Source organism: Budorcas taxicolor, chromosome 14 (genome assembly GCF_023091745.1).
Source record: "Budorcas taxicolor isolate Tak-1 chromosome 14, Takin1.1, whole genome shotgun sequence".
Taxonomy (NCBI): Eukaryota; Metazoa; Chordata; class Mammalia; order Artiodactyla; family Bovidae; genus Budorcas; species Budorcas taxicolor.
In genome coordinates this window covers 4,687,401-4,708,070 of record NC_068923.1, presented here as the reverse complement: position 1 = coordinate 4,708,070, position 20,670 = coordinate 4,687,401, and the positions used below count along the sequence as shown (strand labels likewise).

At 39.0% G+C, this 20,670-nt stretch overlaps 1 protein-coding gene across 1 annotated transcript in view; it reads left to right on the top strand.

Annotated features, from left to right (window-relative positions):
• Window positions 1-20,670, top strand: part of COL19A1 (collagen type XIX alpha 1 chain) — a 439,982-nt gene that overhangs the window by 340,827 nt on the left and 78,485 nt on the right. The window contains exons 19-27 of the mRNA XM_052652029.1: window positions 4,487-4,549; window positions 9,676-9,711; window positions 10,722-10,757; window positions 10,847-10,900; window positions 11,737-11,790; window positions 18,078-18,131; window positions 18,806-18,895; window positions 19,650-19,694; window positions 19,800-19,877. Of these exons, the coding sequence (XP_052507989.1) occupies window positions 4,487-4,549; window positions 9,676-9,711; window positions 10,722-10,757; window positions 10,847-10,900; window positions 11,737-11,790; window positions 18,078-18,131; window positions 18,806-18,895; window positions 19,650-19,694; window positions 19,800-19,877 (510 nt within the window). The remainder of the gene's footprint in view (window positions 1-4,486; window positions 4,550-9,675; window positions 9,712-10,721; window positions 10,758-10,846; window positions 10,901-11,736; window positions 11,791-18,077; window positions 18,132-18,805; window positions 18,896-19,649; window positions 19,695-19,799; window positions 19,878-20,670) is intronic.

Below are 20,670 nucleotides of genomic sequence, written 5' to 3'. Positions count from 1 at the left end.
GGCTCAAAATCTTTTCTAATTGCTTCAGAATCTTAAGTGGAATTAGAAAAAGCCAGTGGCATAACTGTTCCCTCTTCCCACCCGAAGAAATAACCCAGAGGAGTCTACAGAGAACTGGACACAGTACCTGATATAAATGCCCATGTGAAGTGATTTGTAGGAATTTTAATGAACAGGAAAAAGGCTCTCCCAGTGAAAAATGCAGAGGGTGAATTCTAAAACGTAAGTGCCACTCTTGCTGGAGGAGCAGAATCACCTCTACCTGTGCACACTCAGTACCTGGGCTGAGTCTATACTTCTATTCTTCGTGATGCTGTCCAGAGGTCACTGGAGTGAGAATTTAAGGCCCCTTCAACCTGCTCCCTTGGACCTTTGCTTGCACCCCCGGTGGACCCCGGTGGTTCGGCTGTACATTGGAGTCCCCTGAGGGCTTTTAGAAATTACCAGTCTCAGGCCCCATCTCCAGGACTCTGATGTGGGGCAGAACTCATGTCTCTGCTTGATCTGGAGTGGGGTCCATGTTGCTTTATTTAAAAGAGTTTCAGATGATTCTACCCAGCAGCCAGCGTTGAGTGATGGAAGGAACCTGGGCTCTGGGGTCAAAAGCTGATTGTGCCATTAACAGCTCAGAAAAGACACTCCAATCCTCTGGTCATCCATTTATTCATTTGTGAAATGGGCAAAATTATATCTACACAGAGTTGATGGCAAGATTAAAATCAAATGAGATGAGATGACCTTACCCAAAGCACACTGCCTGACATATATTAAGCCCTCACTAACACTTCGTTCCTCACTGTTCATCCATTCTAAACTTTCTTTCTCCTCGTGGAGTATCATGTATGTCTTTTTGGTATTCATAGTTATCATACTTAACCTCCAGTCTTGATCATCTTTGCTTCTCCCACAATAATTTTGATGGAGAAGAGATTCAATTTACGTTGTAGGATTGAGCCAGAAGTACAATTTCAACATATACATGACTTTTGCTCTATCATGCTCCACTTCTCAATGCACCAGCTGGCAGAATAGAATCACAAAGCCAGCCTACCATTTGGAACCCAAAGTGGTAAAGAACCCACCTGCCAATGCAGGAGAGGTAAAAGACGGGGCTTCCATCCCTGGGTCGGGAAGATCATCTGGACGAGGGCGTGGCAATCCATGCCAGTATTCTTCCCTGGATAATCCTGTGGACAGAGGAGCCTGGCAGGCTATAGTCCATAGGGTTACACAGAGTCAGACACAACTGAAGCGCCTTAGCATGGACACACACTTCTAGTAAAACACCAGAGTCAATACAAACAGCAGTGGAATTGGCACACAAATCCCTCCTAGGTTAGCAGCCTCATTCTGATTCAAGATACAGGAAGAAAGAACAACAAATACTACCAGCTTTTAATGGTAGATAGTGACAGAGACCCAGGCATCCGTGCAAGCCACCTGCCAGGACTGAAATGATGACCCCTGCTCTGTAGCTTCCTGAGAAAGACAGGATGCAGTGATGGGATGATGATGTATCTGCAAGTTGATTGGGGGTAGCTGCTTGTTAATAGAGACAGAAGAATCAGGAGGTGGAATATCTAAGGAACCCTGAGAAATTAGTGGTGTCTTTTAGAGCAATTGTCAGAGGTAAAAAATGGAGGCTCAACACCACCAGACCTTTCAAATAACATCCAGAGTGTCAAATTAAATGACTGCCTTTCCCAAAGCTAAGTGAATCCATCACTGATCTTTCAACCCATAATTACAGTGATAAATTACTGAACATTCATTTTTAATATGAAGAACAACTCCATATGTGTTTAAGATTCAGGTGGGAAATGCTTTTGTTTGTAGACTTTTTTGTATCAAGGATCTAGTCTCTAAGACTTCCTCCAAGCCCAGCCACACTTCCATACCAAACAGAGGCGGACCAAAGCCTCTGCCTGGTCCTTCCTCTGTATTTCAGTGGAGACCTGTATACATTGGTTTAAATAGTTAGCAGCTGTGAATATGGTTACTCTTCCTTCAGGCATATTCCTCTCCCCTTACCTTTTGATATCAAGCAGATGTGACTTTTATAGTAACTCCTAGACCCTTTCCTTTATTTCTACATTTACTTTATGAAGCTGGCTTGAATTACTGGGCATATTTTTCCCCAGTGCCTGAGGCTTTCAACATCTATCAGATGTTAAAGGAAGGCCAACACTCTATACAGTCTAACACTTGTACAAGGCCAATTGTTTAGTCTGTCAAACCAACAGCAATCAGTCCCTTAATGTCTCCACCAATTTCGTCCTCTTTTCATTATGGATAGAACTTACTATCTGTAGGAGAATGGATTCTCCTACAATATGGTAACTATAAAACTGATGTTACATTGTATGTTTAGATGATACACTATAAGGGAAAATACTTGTATTAATAAATGAAGATTAAATTTACAAAATATATTCCACAAATCTAGAAGGCTCCTTAAAAAAGAAAAAAAAACATGACATTGTCTATGCGTTATGAATGACTGGTTCCCTCTTCCTCTAAGCTAAATCACAAGATACTGATTAGGATAGAAACATAAAAGTAAGCCAGTGTCTTTAGGGCTGACTATCTGAGGCTTCAAAAGAAACAGATAAACATATCCACACAAGGGGACATGTGTAGAGATGTTCATTGCAACCCTGTTTATAAGACAACAAAATGCACATTTGTGCTGTGTCTCAGTTGTGCCCAACTCTTTTGCAGCCCCGTGAACTGTAGCCCACCAGGCTTCTCTGTCAATGGGATTTTCCAGGCAAAAACACTGGAATGGGCTGGTATTCTCCAGGGGATCTTCCCGACCCAGGAATCAAACCCATGCCTCTTGCATCTCATGCATTGGCAGGCGTATTCTTTACCACTGAGCCCCATGGGAAGCCCCAAATACCCATGAGTGGGGCTTAGATGACCCCTGATCCATTAACACACTATAATACTATCCAAAGGTTCAGTGAATAAACTAGATCTCTATGTATCAATAGAGGATGGATATTAAAAACAACATTGAGTTGGGGGGAAAGTCACAGAATGTCATATACAAGATTAACCAGTGGCTTTTATAAAATTTGTTTTAAATATCCAAAATAACATACTATTTATGGTTCCACATATGCAGTAAAAGTACAAAAATATAAACCGAAAATGTAAGTACTAAATTCATAACAGTGACTCTCTCTGGCACAGAAATAGAGAGGGAATATGAAATTTCCTCTTTGACATAAGGTTTTTTTTCCCTCCTTGGGTGCCTTGTCCATGGAGGTTTGACATATTCAACTTTATTTTTTTTTTTTTTTTTGAAATAAAAAAGACACATGGGGCAGAAAAGCTATATGCTTGGAAATGCCATGATGAACATTGTTTTGCAAAAATGCTCTTAGGGTTGGAAAACAACCCAGCATTATATAAGTTCTGGTTGTTGTTCAGTCACTCAGTTGTGTCCAACTCTGCAACCCCATGGTTACAGCCTGCCAGGCTCCTCTGTTCGTGGGACTTCCCATGCAAGAATCCTGGAGTGGGTTGCCATTTTCTTCTCCAAGAAATCTTCCCAACCAAGGAAGCAAACCCATGTCTCCTGCATTGGCAAGAGGCCCCGGGAAAGCCCTACATGCATTCTAGTGGCTGCACTTAACAACTGTGTGGTATTCAGGGTTGCTGGCTAACAGTAAACGGAAGCACTGAGATATCTCTATCGTTTAATTAGTGGTACACTTCCTTGCCACCAATATTATTTCTAAAATTTTATTTTCTCAAAATACTCCTTATATGTCCCATACAAATCCCTCTTCTGGATTTTTCATCAGAAACTCAGACTTTTCTAAGCCACTGCTATTCCCACATCAAGAAGGCCTTCTTTGCAACCAAACTGTGGTGAATGAGTGCTGGAAACAGTGGAGAGACATCTTTTTCTTCCTATATCTCCCCCTACTTGAAAAAAGAAAGAAATATCTGAAATAAAATGAATTTGGATTACTGTGTCAATTAAATAATGTGATGTCTTTAAGGCCGCAAAAATTCTTTTTTTTTTCTTTTGGTGCAGCAGAGCATAATTATAATTATTTTCTCTAAATGTTCTTTGCTTGAAAAATAATTGGCTTTGTCTCACATTAATTTTAAAGATCATAATGAATATTGTGGATTTCTAAAAGACCTAAAGGCATTGTGGAGTGCTTATAAACACATTGTTATGCAAATAACCTATTGGATTCAGAGCTTCCCACTGCCCCTTGGGGGAAACAGATAAATTCCATTGTTAGAAGGGGTACAGGTTGTGCTGTCACCCTGAGGGTCACAACAGGATTTATCTGCTGCTGCTGATGCTAAGTCACTTCAGTCGTGTCCGACTCTGTGCGACCCCCCATAGATGGCAGCCCAGCAGGCCATCCCGTCCCTGGGATTCTCCAAGCAAGAACACTGCCTTCTCCAAGGACTTACCTAGCCTCATGCAAAAATTGTCTTCTGCTTTTCTTGAAAGGGTGAAACCGGATCGCCAGGATTTCCAGGATCTATTGGCCCTAAAGGTGAAAAGGGAGATTCTGTAAGTATTTTAGCTTTGAGAGCAGCGGGAGAATATCCAAAAGATAGAATTAAGATATTTTTCTTAATCAGCCCCAATTCCATGTACGTTGGTTGTCCCTGGCATAAGGAACAATAGATCAGATATTTGGTCATGTTCTCTAAATGAGGTACTAAGTTTTTACAAGTATTACCTCACTTAGTTCATTAAAAAAAAAAAAAATTCTTCAGATGAGGAAACCAAGGCACAGAAAGGTTAAGTAACTTCCCTAAGGTCCCTAAGCTAGGAAATACTGAAACCATGAATCACTCCTAGGTAGGCTGATTCCAGAACCCAGGGTTTAAAAATCACTAAGCTACCCTGCTATAGCTAAAGACAATAGCTGCTGCTGCTGCTGCTGCTGCTAAGTCACTTCAGTCGTGTCCGACTCTGTGTGACCCCAGAGACGGCAGCCCACCAGGCTCCCCTGTCCCTGGGATTCTCCAGGCAAGAACATTGGAGTGGGTTGCCATTTCCTTCTCCAATGCATGAAAGTGAAAAGTGAAAGTGAAGTCGCTCAGTCGTGTCCAACCCTCTGTGACCCCATAGACCGCAGCCTACCAGGCTCCTCCATCCATGGGGTTTTCCAGGCGAGAGTACTGGAGTAGGATGCCATCGTCTTCTCTGAGATAATAGCTAAAATGAATAATAAAATCAGTATATCAAAAGAGCTAATTTATCCCCCCAAAATAGAGAAGTTTATCTTTGTTCAAACAACTACTCTCAGCATAGTCTCTGAAGTTATTCTAGGTTTTTATAAGATCAAAATGACTTCTTAAATATTACTGAGGTCACGTTCTTCCAAAATTTAGTTCTTTTGATAGAAAAAAGTACCTTCAGTATCATTTATATTCAAATGGGACTACCTAAAGAGATGACATGAATCCTAATTACAAAAATAATTATTTTAAATTCTGCTTTAAAAAAAAAAAAAAACCCACAGCAGCCCTCAAGAATCAGCAAGAATGACTTAAAAAATATTTCATCTTTGTTAAAAAAAAAAAAATGTAACACTTTGAATAAATTTACTTTTCCTCTTCCCTTGCTGGGATGAACAGAGAATATTGGTTGGCCAGAGATAAAAATGAAGAGGTCACTAAAAGGCCCGCATGCCTGCCAAATGGGAACAATATAAAGAGTATTTAATATCACAAAGTCAAATTCTCCTTGTGCTTCAGCTTTAAAAATGAAGCGTCTTTGGCGATGACAGTCATTCTCTGACAGCTTTAGAGTTCATGCTGTCCCCCTTGTGCTCCGAAGTTCTCCTCCTTCAGGGGTCACTCTTGCCTTTGGTTTTCTGTTCAAACCAGTAACAATCCTTACTGGGGTTCCACACCTGAGGATTTCCAAGCCTCTCTAGGAAATCTCCTCTCTCCCGCAAATCAGCCCAAGGTCTGCTGTACCTTCCACCTGCCAGCTGACTCCTATAACTCCACACTTCTGGGCCCCTCTCGTCAGCTCTTATCTGTCCCTTGCCCCCCAACCCATCTCCCCTCCACACTGGAGCACTGACACCTTCTCTTAATTTCCACATGCTGCTTGTCAAACCAGGACCTAAGATTTACTATAATTCTACTGGCATATCTGGGACTTGTAGAGCAGAGAAATTTGAGTGGATTAGAGCAGTGCCTCTCATACTAAATGTGAACTTGAGTTGCTGAAGATCCTTTTGAAATGCTAATCCTAGTTCAGCAGGTCTGGGTAGTGGTTTATTACCAAACCCAAGTTCAGTTCAGCTGCTCACTGCTCATAAGTCAACAGTTGCAGAGGCAAGTGTCAGCAGAAAGGTGCTTTAATCAGAAAAGGTCGCAACCTGAGGAGAAGGGGGACTCATGTCCTGAGACCAACTCCCAAGTTTCTTTTCAGCCAGGACAGTTTTTAAAGGGAAAAATGATGGGGGTGGAGGATGGGGGAATGGCAAGAATCTCAGTGAGTCATTGAGGCAAGAGGTTGGAATCTGAATCTTTTTTCTTTCCTTTGAGTGCAGACTGGCTGACTCTGTATTCAAATGTAATCTTGATGCATGATCTCCGGTAGGATTACTAAGGGGGCCATTGAGGGAGAGAGCTAGTCATTTTTTAATGGTTTAACCCTTCATTCTTTTTATCTAGGAAAAAATCAATAGCTTAGGCAAGGCATGGCATGCATTCAGGACAGCATAAGTCAGGAGTTAGTTTCAATTGCTTGGTGATCTCATTTTTATATTTAGGTTCTTTGAAGTTCAGAGGGGAACAGGAAAGGGGCAAAAGAGCTGCCTTCAGACTGAGCAGGTGTATTTCTCAACGTGCTCAGGCCATGCTCCTGCTGTGCATCCTGGGCTGTGCTCTGAGTAGCAAGAACTGGAGGATTTCACAGTTCCTGAAGATTTTCCTCTAGCTTTCTGTCCTGTTACCAAGGTCCACCCCCTGAGACTGCTTTTCTCCCCATCTACCTTACCCTCCCAGCTCTTCTCCTTGTCAAATCTGCAGATTATCCCACCTTGCTTATAGTAACACATCTTCACCTCCCTTTCTCCCAGCTTCCCACGGGAAAAACACAAATTTCACATCATTAGTAAAGCAGTCTAGCCCTCTATGGTCTCAGCCTTTCTATTCTGGAACAGGGTCTGAACCTAACATAATAACCAGGAGGTCCAAACAGAAATAATCTTCATCCAAATCTGAACTCGGAGCCTGAGTAGTTTAAATGGCAGTTTGTCCCCTTTTACAGAACAGTTACTACATGACTAGGTTAGATATCGGAGTGAAAATGTCATCTAGTTGAACCCCAGGATTTTATAGATAAGGAAAAAGAGGCTCCAAAATGTAAATGACTTGCCCCAGATAGTAGCCACTGGAACTAAAACAAAATATCAGCTCTCTAGACAACCAGGCTCCTGGTTTTGCTTTTTCTGCCCCAACTAGAAGTTACTTTAGTCACTGTAGCTTGGCAGAGGTTCTAAATAGCCAGTGACATAAGTAATGTAATAGAAACAAGCAGTTACAAAAGCAACGCAGCCCGTTGCTCACATCTCATTAACTTCATCTCCTATCTTAAAAATCGAGTTAATTTTTAGAATTAAGACTGAAACACAAGAATATAAATAAAGATCTCTATATATCTAATATATAGAAATTATCCAGTAAGAGATTTAATTATGTTGGATAGATATGGGCCATATTAGTCAGAGTAGGTAGGTTATGCTAAGTAACAAATTAACCCTGAAATTTCTGTGGTTTTATCCCCAAGAAAAGCTTTCTCTCACTCATACTGCCCAGCCAGTGTGGTTGGGAGGAGTGGGTATCCTGCTCCACATGACCCTCAGTAACCAGTCAGCAGGCTGGTAAGCACCAGGGAGCTATGCCCTCTGACAGGCACAAACTTCTCAGCCACCACTGCCAGGACGGCAGGACTGGAGCATGGTGAGTGGTCTCCGCACGCCTCAGCCTTCACGTGCTCTGCAGCCCTGCTGAACACATTTCACAGTCAGAGTCAGCAGCTTGCCCCCACGTAACTGCAGGGAGGTTGGAGACATGGGGGAGAAGACAGGGCCCCCAGAATTCCCCAGGTCATGAGGTGTGAAGTTTTTTCGGTAACCACTCACCGCCTATGGTGATCTGAAGGTCAAATCCTTACCAGCACCTTTGAGAGCGGCACTGCCTAGCATAGCGGTCCTCAGCCTTTCCCTTGACTTTCAAATGCAAAATAAAACATTTTACAATGTATGGTTTCCATCTTATTATCCATTCACTCAGTTCACATAATAAGGCAATTAAATTGTAAATAATATCAAACAGACTGAGTAAGCAAAGTCTGATTTTGAAGCCAGGCTGCCTGGGTTTAGATCCTCAATGACTTCTTATTGATTTTGTGACCTTAGGGAAATGAATTAACTTCCCTGTGCCTCAGTTCCCCCTCTGTAAATGAATGTACTACCCTGTTGACCTAAGAGGTTAATCGTATTAATGTATATAATGTGATTAAAACAGGGTTTAATACATTGAAATAATTCAATAAATGTCAGCAATTATTGTTTTATCTGTAAAACTTTAAATTCCCTAATTTAATAAATTTCATGGGACAGCAGAAGTGTACCCCAGAGATGCTATGATAGTCAAGGTGAATTATATCTCTTCATTCACAGATTTTGTAGGCAAGACAAACAAGGGAACAGGGAACATACAGTGGGTGAATGCTGCTTTAGGAGAAACATTAATAACAGGTTTACTCAGAATCTTTCTGAATCTCTTCTCATTCTGGTATTGGGACAATATCTTCCTCACAGCAGTGTAGTGAAGGTTAAATGACATCACAGTATGTGCCTTCAAGAACAGAAGCTAATACAGGGAAGCCTCCCCATCTGTGTGTGTGTGTGTGTGTGTGTGTGTAGGAAGGGTTGTGTTGTTAGTAACACAGTGACCATGAGGAAAGTGTTGGGTCATAAGAGGCATTCCTTCAAAGCTTTGACTCCCACCAGAGCCTTCAAGCCTAAACCCAACAGCAAGAAGTAGTATCAGTTCCATAGACTTGTACTGTTATTCACCCAGTAATTAACCCCTTCACGTCATTTTCATTAAAAGGAAAGTGAAAATTAGTAAGTATTTTTACAGTAATGACTTTGTAATTTTAAACACTAATTTAGAACTCTAGCTGTATCTTTTAAGCACCAACTTAAGTAACTGGAAGAATTCAAATGAATGTCCTTCCACTGATCACTCCAGCATCTTCACATTCATTCTGCCTCTGTTTGGATGCTTGTGTGTGTGTGTGTGTGTGTGTGTGTGTGTGTGTGACCATCTTCTCTTTGAACCACACCAGAGGAAGCTTTGGCCTTGGACCATATTCTTTTTTTTTTTTTGGACCATATTCTAATTTGTCAACCACTCAGGATTCTCAAAATAACATTAAGCTGATTAAGTTACTGTTCATTTGGGAATATGAAAGGGTTTTCTAATTCAGTTGCATATTGGTCTTCTAAGCTGCACGGGTAGACAATGTGACATTCTGGATCATTACATGTTTGCAGTGGAGGACTGAGTTTGACCTGCAGGATTTGTTCATATCCAGGTTTGGAGAGATTGTTTTTAAAAGAGTTTATATTTGATTCTTTTTTCTATGCATTTTCCTAGGGGGAACGCTTTACAAAAGGTGAAAAGGGAGATAGAGTAAGTAGATGTTTTATCACTATCTTGGGTTTTCTGTTTCATTGATTTCCTCCTCTCCGATTTCTATCATGTTTACTTTAGAGCCTAATAGATTTGATAAGATAAACTCCCTGAGCATTCTGCTTTTTTCTCTGTGAATTTTGACTCTTTTATTTTGATAAGTATGAAATTTTAAACCTTGTTACAAGTAGTGTTTATTTTCTGTAACACATTACTATTTGTGATTGGACATGAATGTAATGAAAGATATACACCAAAGATATTTCAGGTACAAAATTATTGTATAAGATAGTTTTTCCAAAATTTTTGTTGATATAAATTGGATTTACCAAACAGGATGGTTTTATCAAAAGGATCAATGATAGGTCCTCTCCGGTGGTCCAGTGGTTAAGACTCCAAGCTTCCAGTGCAGGGGGTATAAGTTTGATCTCTACTCTGGGAATTAAGATCCTGCGGAACAGCCAAAAATAAATAAATAAAAGGATCAGTGATTAAGTCATGGAAGATAATTTAATTAAAGCGAACTCTTTGTGGCCAACTTTGTACTCTTTTGTGTACTCTAATTTTTGTGTGATTTTTGTTTCATTAAATACATGTACCTAAAAGCAGAACCTCCATGACATATCAACTTAAATTTTACTCTTTCTTTTTTGCCCTTATCTGCAGTTTTGTTTCTCTGAGCTGTAGGATTAGCTGGTGACAAACCAGCTAATAACAATGTCAGCTGAGTAGAGGACACAGTAATTGCTAATGGACCATGATGATTACAGTGTCAAAAGTGACATTGGGGAAAAACTGTTATAGAGAAGAAAGGAAAATAAGAAATGGTTTATTAGCAATTATTATTTTAAGTCATATTTTAGGATGAACCCTTCTTGACTTCATCATGTCTTCCATAATTTCCTCTTTTATCACATGTCAGCTACTGAAAGTGTAAATGAATTGCAGAATTAGAGATGCTGTCCTCCATCTGAATGTAAACACATGTATGGTGATTATTTCATTTACAGGGAGAACCTGGAATAACAGGATCACAAGGAATAAAGGTAATCCCCTGACAGCCTTCTCTTGCATCTCCAACATAATGAGATTGTGAAAATTAAAGTAACCATTTCTATCCCACCCATGTGTTTAGGGCGAGCCTGGAGATCCTGGTCCACCTGGTGTAATTGGAAGCCCAGGACTAAAGGTACATAAGAAATAATTCAGGTAAATGTGGAAGTTGTTTTGAAGGTATAGCCATTTCTGTGTAAAACTAGGAGCTCTGCTGTACCACTCATTTTCATCACAAATGTTGTCGTGGACTTTATCATGTTTTCATAGTGATTTCTCCCACAGACACTCTCCCGTATTGGCTGCATTTATTACACATATGGTACCTCTGTCTTTTGGATCACAATAGGATATTTAAGCACTTTTCAGACCATATTCACAATAGCATCTCTGAAAGCTTTAAAAGTAAAAAATATGAGCCACATCTATGACCCTGTTTCCTTAAAGAGAACAGGATTTCATTTCCCAAGCCCAAATTCTGCAGCCCACAGGCCCTTGAGTTTCCCACACGGGATGCTGTAGGACTGTCCCAAAGGAGACCCACTGCTAGGAGGCACTAGAAGGATTCATGTAATGTGCCCCTCCCCATGTGTACAGCAGGTTATCCAGACTCATCTGCTGGTGAGAACATGCATGTGTGCTCAGCCACTAAGCCGTGTCCGACTCTTTGAGACCCCATTGGCTGTAGCCCACCAGGCTCCTCTGTCCATGGGATTTTCCAGGCAAGAATACTGGAAAGGATTGCCATTTCCTCCTCCAGGGGAGTCTTCCCAACCCAGGCATCAAACCTGCATGACAACAGACTCATTTAAATAAAAACGTCTTGAAACTGTAAGCCCAAATCACACTTCAGTGTTACACAGAGGAGCCTGGATACTTTTCTATAGATGAAGGTCACACCATGTTTTACATATATTCAGGTACAGACTATATTTTTAGCACAAGTGAAGTATATATCTCCTTCTATTTTAGGGTCAGCAAGGACCTGCAGGCTCTGTGGGACCCAGAGGACCACCAGGAGATATTGTATGTATAGTACATGCATGTGTCATTTTAAAGACTGTCAGCATCTGTTCATGCAAATGAGTTATTCTGCATTTTCCAAGGGCAGGGGTCATCTCTGCCACTGAAACTGATCACACCTAATGTCAGAGACTGTTGAGAAGGCTCATATCTCCATTTAGTTATGTGAGATCCTTTTGAATATTATTAACCTAACAAATCAGTCTTTGAAACCCAAGTTAACATTTCCATTATACATCGTTATACATGGCTTTTGATTAAATTCTCCATTCAAGAAAGACATTTCCAAAGCTTCTGTTGTTGTATTCTTGCAGAAGTCTCCAAAAAGGGGGCAAATCTTTTGGCTGAAAATACTTCTATAATGCAATTGGTGACAGGTCCTCAGGTTGCATTATAGTCTAGCTTTACTGGATTCACAATTCCCTCTCTCTCTCATACACACACACATATATATATATCCTCACACCCCTTAAATGCACTGTTTTTTCTTTTACTGGATTATACTTGATTTACAGTATTAGTTTCAGGTGTACATAATAATAATTCAATATGTTTATAGATTATACACCATTGAAAGTGACTACAAAATAATGGCTAAATTCCCTGTGTTGTACAATAAACCCTTCCTGCTTATTTATTCTACACACAATAGTCTGTATTTCTTAATCCCTTTCGTCTATCTCCCCCCTTCCCTTTCCCCCACGGGTAACTAGTTCGTTCTCTATATGTGTGAGTCTGTTACATTTGGTTATATTCATTCATTTTATTTTTTATATTCCATATATAAGTGATAACATGCAATATTTGTCTTTCTCTGATATTTCATAAAGAACAATACTCTCTAGGTCCATCTACACTATTGCAAATGGCAAGATTTCTTTCATTTTTATGGTCAAATAGCATTCCATTATGGAGAAGGCACCCCACTCCAGTACTCTTGCCTGGAAAATCCCATGGATGGAGGAACCTGGTGGGCTGCAGTCCATGGGGTCACTAAGAGTCAAACACGACTGAGCGACTTCACTTTCACTTTTCACTTTCATGCATTGGAGAAGGAAATGGCAACCCTCTCCAGTGTTCTTGCCTGGAGAATCCCAGGGACGGGGGTGCCTGGTGGGCTGCCTTCTCTGGGGTTGCACAGAGTCAGATACGACTGAAGCGACTGAGCAGCAGCAGCAGCAGCAGCAGCATTCCGTTAAATATATATGATATCTTCTTATCCACTTATCTGTTGATGAACACTTAGGTTTTGCCCATATTTTGGCAATTGTAAATAATGCTGCTAGGAACACTGAGGTGCATGTATCTTTTTTTTTTTTTAATTTATTTTTTTTAATTTTAAAATCTTTAATTCTTACATGCGTTCCCAAACATGAACCCCCCTCCCACCTCCCTCCCCATAACATTTCTGTGGGTCATCCCCATGCACCAGCCCCAAGCATGCTGTATCCTGCGTCAGACATAGACTGGCGATTCAATTCTTACATGATAGTATACATGTTAGAATGCCATTCTCCCAAATCATCCCACCCTCTCCCTCTCCCTCTGAGTCCAAAAGTCTGTTATACACATCTGTGTCTTTTTTCCTGTCTTGCATACAGGGTCGTCATTGCCATCTTTCTAAATTCCATATATATGTGTTAGTATACTGTATTGGTGTTTTTCTTTCTGGCTTACTTCACTCTGTATAATCGGCTCCAATTTCATCCATCTCATCAGAACTGATTCAAATGAATTCTTTTTAACAGCTGAGTAATACTCCATTGTGTATATGTACCACAGCTTTCATGTATCTTTTTGAATTACTGTTTTCATTTCCTTTGAATATATAACCAGGAGTGGGGTTGCTGAATCATTAGGTGCTTCTCTTTTAAATTTTGAAGAACCTCCATCATGATTTCTCTAGTGGCTAAACCAATTTTCATTCCTACCAACAGTGTATTCAGGTTCCCTTTTTGCAACATCCTTTCAAACATTTGTTATTTGTGGAATTTTTGATGATAGCGATTGTGATGGGTGTGAAGTGATACCTTTCTGTGGTTTTGATATGCATTTCTCTAGATGCTTAGCAATATTGAGCATCTTTTCATGTGTTTATTGGCCATCTGTAAGTCTTTTTGGAAAAATGTCTATTCGGTCTTCTGCTCATTTTTTAAACCGGTTGTTTGTTTTTCTTAATATTGAGTTCTATGATATATTTATATTTATAGTAACCTCTTTTCAGCCATATCATTGGCAGATATTCTCTCGCATTCAGTAGGTTGTCTTTTCATTTTGTCCATGGTTTCCTTTGCCATGCAAAACCTTTTAAGTTTAATTAGGCCCTGTTTGTTTATTTTTGCTTGTGTTTCCTTTGTCTTAGAAGACAGATTCAAATATATTGCTAAAGTTTATGTCAGAGTGTTCTGCCTATTTTTTCTTGTAGGGGTTCTATGGTGGTCTTATCTTTGAGGCTTTCATTAAGTTTGAGTTTATTTTTGTATATAGTGTGAGAAAATGTTCTAACTTATTCTTTTATACAAAACTGTTCAGTTTTCCCACTTACTGAAAATATTGTCTTTACTGTATATTCTTGCCTCCTTTGTCATAAATTAAGTGACCATTAATTGGTTTATTTCTGAGCTATCCATTCTGTCACGTTAAGCTACGTGTCTGTTTTTTGTGCCAGTACCGTATTGTTTTGATTACTGTAGCTTTGTAGTATAGTCTGAAGTCAGAGTATGATATTCCCAGCTTTGTTTTTCTTTCTCAAGATTGCTTTGGCAGTTAGGGATCTTTTGTGCTTTCAATAAATTTTAGGATTTTTTATCCTAGTTCAGTGTAGGGATTGCATTAAATCTGTAGCTTGCTTTGGATTGTATGAACATTTTAACTGTATTAATTCTCCCAATCCATGAACACAGGGTACTTCTCCATTTCTTTATATCTTGTTTGGTTTTCTTCATCAGTGTTTTATAGCTTTTAGAATATAGTTTTTTCACCTTGTTGGTAAAGTTTATTTCTAGGTATTGTATTCTTTTTCATTCAGTTTTAAATGGAATTGTTTTGCTTTATCTTTTGGATGGTTTATTATTAATATGTAGAAAAGCAACAGATTTCTGTATATTAACCTCATATCCTGCAACTGGATATGAGTTGCAGGATACTGGACTCATTTATTAGTTAATAGCTTTTTTGGTGGAGACGTTAGGGTTTTCTATATATATGTCATCTGCAAATAAATGACTGTTTTACTTATTTCTTTCCAATTTGGATGCCCTTACAATGAAGAAAAGGTTGTCATGTTCAGTCACCCAGTCATGTCCAACTCTGCAACCCCATGGCCTTCAGCACAGCAGGCCTCTCTGTCCCTCACCATTTCCCGAAGTTTGCCCAAGTTCATGTCCATTGTATCAGTGATGCCATTCAACCATTTCATCCTTTGATGCCCTCTTCTCCTTCTGCCTTCAATCTTTGCTAGCATCAGAGACTTTTCCAATGAGTCAGCTGTTTGCATTAGATGACCAAAATACTGGAGTTTCTGTTTCAGCATCAGTCCTTCTAATGAGTATTCAGGGTTGATTTCCCTTACAATTGACTGGTTTGTTCTCCTTGCTGTCCAACAGACTCTCAGGAGTCTACTTCAGCACCACAGCTTGAAGGTATCAATTCTTCAGCACTCCACCTTCTTGTAAGATCAGAAACTACAAAACTCAGAGGAGTCAGGCAGAACACTGATGTAAATCACAGCAATTTGGATGCCTTTTATTTCTTCTTCTTTTTTGAGTGCTATGGCTAGGACTTCCAATACTGTGTTAAATAGAAGTGATGAGAGTGGGCGTACATGTTTTCTTCCTGATTTTAGAGGAAAAGTTTTCAGCTTTTCACCACTGAGTATGATGTTAGCTTTGAATTTGTCACAAATGGTGTTTATGATATTGAGATATGTTCCCTCTATACCAGCTTGGATGAGCATTTGTCACGAGTGAATGTGTAATTTTGTGAAGTGCTTTTTCTGCACCTTTTGAGATTATCATGATTTTTATCCTTTCTTTTGTAAATGTGGTATATCACATTGATTGCTTCATGGATATTGCAACATCCTTGCATTCCTGGAATAAATCCCATTTGATCATGCTATGTGATTGCTTTTATATATTGTTGAATTCGGTTCACTACTAATATTTTGAGAAGGATTTTCACATCTGTATTCATCAGAGATGTTGTTGTGTTATTTAGTTGCTATGTCATGTCCAAATCTTTTGAGACCCCATAGACTATAGACTGACAGGCTCTTCTGTCCATGGGATTTCCCAGGCAGGAATACTGGTGTGCATTGCCATTTCCTTCTCCGGGGGATCTTCTCAACCCAAGGATCAAACTTGTGCCTTATGCTTGCCAAGCAGATTCTCTACCACTGAGCCACCAGAGAAGTCCTTCATCAGTGGAATTGCCCTGTAATTTTCTGTTTTGCTCTGGTTTTGGTATCAGAGTAATGGTGGCCTCATAGAATGAATTTGGGAGTGTGTCTTCCTCTTCAGTTTTTAGTAATCTTGAAGGGTAGGCATTAGCTCTTCATTATATGTTTGGTAGCAATCACCTGTGAAGCTGTCCAGTTCCAGTTATTTACTTTCTGTAATTTTATTCATATTATTATCAATTCAGTTTCACTACTAGTGACCAGCTTGTTCAGATTGTCTATTGCTTCCTGGTTCAGTGTTGGAAAGTTTTGTGCTTCCACAATTTGTCTGCTTCTTCTAGGTGGTCCACTTTGTTGGCATATAACAGTAGTGCTCTTTTATTATCCTCTTGTATCTTCATGGTAATGGTTGTTACTTCTCCTCTTTCATTTCTTATTTTGTTTAAGTGTATCCTCTCACTTTTTTTCTTGATGAACTCTCATGAAAAGTTTACCACTTTTGTTTATCTTTTAAAAAAACACAGATATTTGTTTTGTTGATCTTTTCTATTGTTTAGTGGTTTTTTTTTTTTTTTTTGGTCTTTATTTTGTTTATTTCCTCTCTGATCTTTGTTATTTCCTTCTGCAGACTTTTGGTTTCACTTGTTCTTCTTTTTCTAATTCCTTCAGTTGGTAGGTTCCGTTTTTTATCTGAGATTTTTTTCTTGTTTCTCAAGTTAGGCTTGTATCACTACAAGCTTTCCTCTTAGAACTGCTTTTGCTGTACCCTGTAAGTTTGGGAAAGTAGTGTTTCCATTCTTATTTGTCTTGATGTGTTTTCTGATTTCCTTTTGATTTCTTCATTTTCATACTGATTTTTTATAGCATGTTGTTTAGTCTCCATGTTTTTGTGTTTATCCCATTTTTATTCCTGTAATTGATTTCTAATTTCATACCATTTTGGTTAGAAACAATGCTTGATACAATTTCTACTCCCTTATATTTATTTAGACTTGTTTTGTGGCCTAGCATGTGATTTAGCTGGAGAACGTTCCTTGTGCACCTGTACAGAATAAGAATGTGTACTCTGCTATTTTTTTGATTGAGTAAATTCACTTTTCTATTCTTTCTTTGATGTCAGCTTTGTGTCCCTTGGACAAATTCCCTGGCCTTCTGACATCTTGGGAGTCAAAACCTCTACGTCAGTCCACACTTGAACAAAACAAGGAAAATGCTTCTTGGACACTGACCTCTGTCTGGCAATTTGATTATGCTCCATGAAACTGTTAGAATCTCTCCTTTTCCCATCATTTTGGGAGCATCCCCTTGACACCTTGCTCTATTATCAGTGATCCCAGGCTGAGCCTCCAAGGTTCATCCTTCAGCACATTTGGTCATTTGGTACTTTGAACATTCAGTTCATGGAGCAAAACTTTTTGTTGCATCCCCCAAGCCATTTAGTGAACCATTTCAGGTGAGCCTAAAGGAGAGATCTTACAAAAAAAAGAACAAAATGCTGGTGGCACAGGTGGAACCACAGGATATGTAGACAATTATGTTACGTGATAGGGACTAGGCTAAAAAACAGAACAAAATAAAAAGAGAAAATGCCTCTGTTGCCAAGTCAAAGTAAAAGTATATTTTCTGTTTATCCCGTTTGGGGCAGTAATATGGTTGGGCATTTGGTTCAGTTCTCCCTTATTTATTTATTTTTTTCCATTACATCCAGGTTTCCTCACTTGAAACAATAAGCCACATACTTTCATTAATGTTTTTTTCTCTCCAGGAGACCAAAATCAGCACATTCCCATATGTTAAATTTTAGTTCTCCTGACAAAGACTCAGAGATAGAAATGTTCTTACAATAAGAAATGTTCTAATATGTCTTGCCCTTTAATTCTGAATTTTCTAGGGGTTACCAGGAGAACACGGTATCCCAGGCAAACAAGGCATTAAAGGAGAAAAGGTATCGCTTCTGTTTCACTCACTCTGTATGTTAAGTAGCTGAGGATGAGTATGAGACAGGATCATAAGGGCTTTGGAGGAGTGAAAGGACAGGACATGGCAGCTAAGGTTTCACAGGGGATATATGTTCACATGGACTATGCAGGAATGGCTTCTCTGGAGTTGTTCACTGTGGCAGCTGGGTGCTGGCACTGAAACACAATGTGACAAAATGAACCGCTTTGGAGATGAAGATCTCAGAATTTGAAAAGTCTGTTTCACGCTCAGCTATAGTTATAGAAAGCACAGGTTTAGACCTAAGAAGTCTCAATCTCATGACGTGTTTCTTGATGTCTACAAGAAAATAGTATATTCATATTGAACCATTACTTGAGAATAACTTAAAGAAAATGTAAAAATTATATGAAGAATAGATTTTCCCTTCTGTGCCTCTGTCTATTCACTTACATACATTTCAGGAAACCATAAACTTATTCTAACATAGCTCTCCACAAGATCCAAGTGCACTTAAGAGAACAGTGTCTGTGTGGATTGGGCACTCAGTATACACTGTGAAATAAGTGAATGAGAGAATGCAGTGTGACTGACTGTGATGACAATTTAAAGTATGTTTGCTGCCACACCACCCACCATGAACCTGAGCTGTGAAGTGAGAATCTTACCTTGTTTCCTCAGGGAGACCCAGGTGGGATTACAGGCCCTCCTGGACTTCCAGGTCCAAAAGGTGAGGCTGGTCCTCCAGGAAAAAGCCTGCCAGGGGAACCAGTAAGTAGTAACCCTTTTGCTGATATTTCCTTTGAAAGTTGATGAATAACTGTTTGTGTACTCCCTGTTTCTGATCACAGGTATAGGAATAAGTTTAGGTCTGAGAAAAAAGAAGCTTTTATCTTGTTCTTTAGATCAGAGGTCTAATCTTTTTGGAAATTTGATACAAAGGCCTCTCTTCTGAAGACAACGCACATAACACATACCATTTTCCATACAATTTTGGAAGATTTATAGCCCCACCCCAACCCCTGAATCTTCTTTAGGGATCAAAGAAGCCTAGTAAAGTATACTAGCTTTAAAACATGAACCTTCCTTGGACAGTCTTAAACAAGCTGCTTGAAATTTCCCTTCTAGAGGCTCTGCATATGTGGCCATAGGCAGTCATCTATTAAAAAAAAAAAGTCTTTGTGGCTTGGGCTAATCCCAGGACATTTTATGGAAAGTCTAAACCATATGCTTATTTCATATGCCTTTTTTTCCTCATCCCCTTTGACCTTTTATATAATAATAATAAACAGTTCTCAATACCAGATGCCTCATTTTAAAGATGAAAACATTTTATATTTTAAAGTAACTATACAAAACTTATAACGTAGTAAAATTTGTATTCCCTGTTCCTTATTCTTTTACAGAAAACAGTTTATGCAAAAAAGATGAGCAATGAAAGATTTTTGAGTTATAACTTCTTAGATGTAAGTAAACTTTTTAGAAAAAGAAAATATATTAACCTGATTTTCTTTTCTTTCTTTAGGGATTAGATGGAAGTCCTGGGGCACCTGGTCCACGAGGCCCAAAGGTAAAATATCAAAGATAATTTTTAAAGAGTTAATAATTTGCAAAATGTGCCTAGAAAATTCATGTCCCTCGAACCTCTCACTAATAGAAGCATCTCATTGCACAGGGCGAAAGAGGACTGCCAGGTGTCCAAGGCTCGCCAGGTGACATAGGCCCCCCAGGGATAGGAATTCCTGGCCGAACTGTAAGTGAAATTCAGTCAAGTTCCTGAAACCCGGTTGACCTGCTATTGTGAAATAAGATCTTGTGACATATATGAATAATAGAAAAGAATGAAATGGTCAGAGGAAGAAATACAAAAAAATGCTAGTCAGAGGGCATGAATTAATGGGCCTTGTAGTTACATCCTAACACAGAAGGTAGCCACTGTTTATTGACTTACAGATGCTAATCACACATGCACTGATTTTTTTGAATTAGAAAACGTGGACTTAACCCTTTATTCCTCCATTCTATATATTAAAAAGTACAAACTCATGTTTATAAGATTATGAGAATGCCCCAATATAAGGTTATTCTATATTGCTATTTTCAATTAGAATAAAATGAAAACTTAATTTTAATGGTGTGCATATAAGTGAGATATCAAAAATCTCTATGTATTATCTTAGAGAAGAGGTAATAAAATTGTTTGTGATAATCATTAAGACAAATAATAGCCATAAGGATAATAATGACCATTGTATGTATGCTTGTGGACTAAATAGCAGTAAGAGATAAAACTTTATATTTACTATGAAAAAACTAACAGATTTTTGCACAAGAAAAGTGAGATAAATGGTTATTCTAATGACATTAATTTGGGGATTGGCCTTGAAATGAAATTATCCTGAGAGGTAAAAGAAGATGTAAATAGTGAATGGCTGTACTGTGTTTGACTGCTGTTTGATTTTCCAGGGAGAAAAGGTAAAGACCACTAGAGATGGGAGGTTAAACATAGTAAAAAAGTAGTTTAGGAAATTATTAGGGGAGTGAAG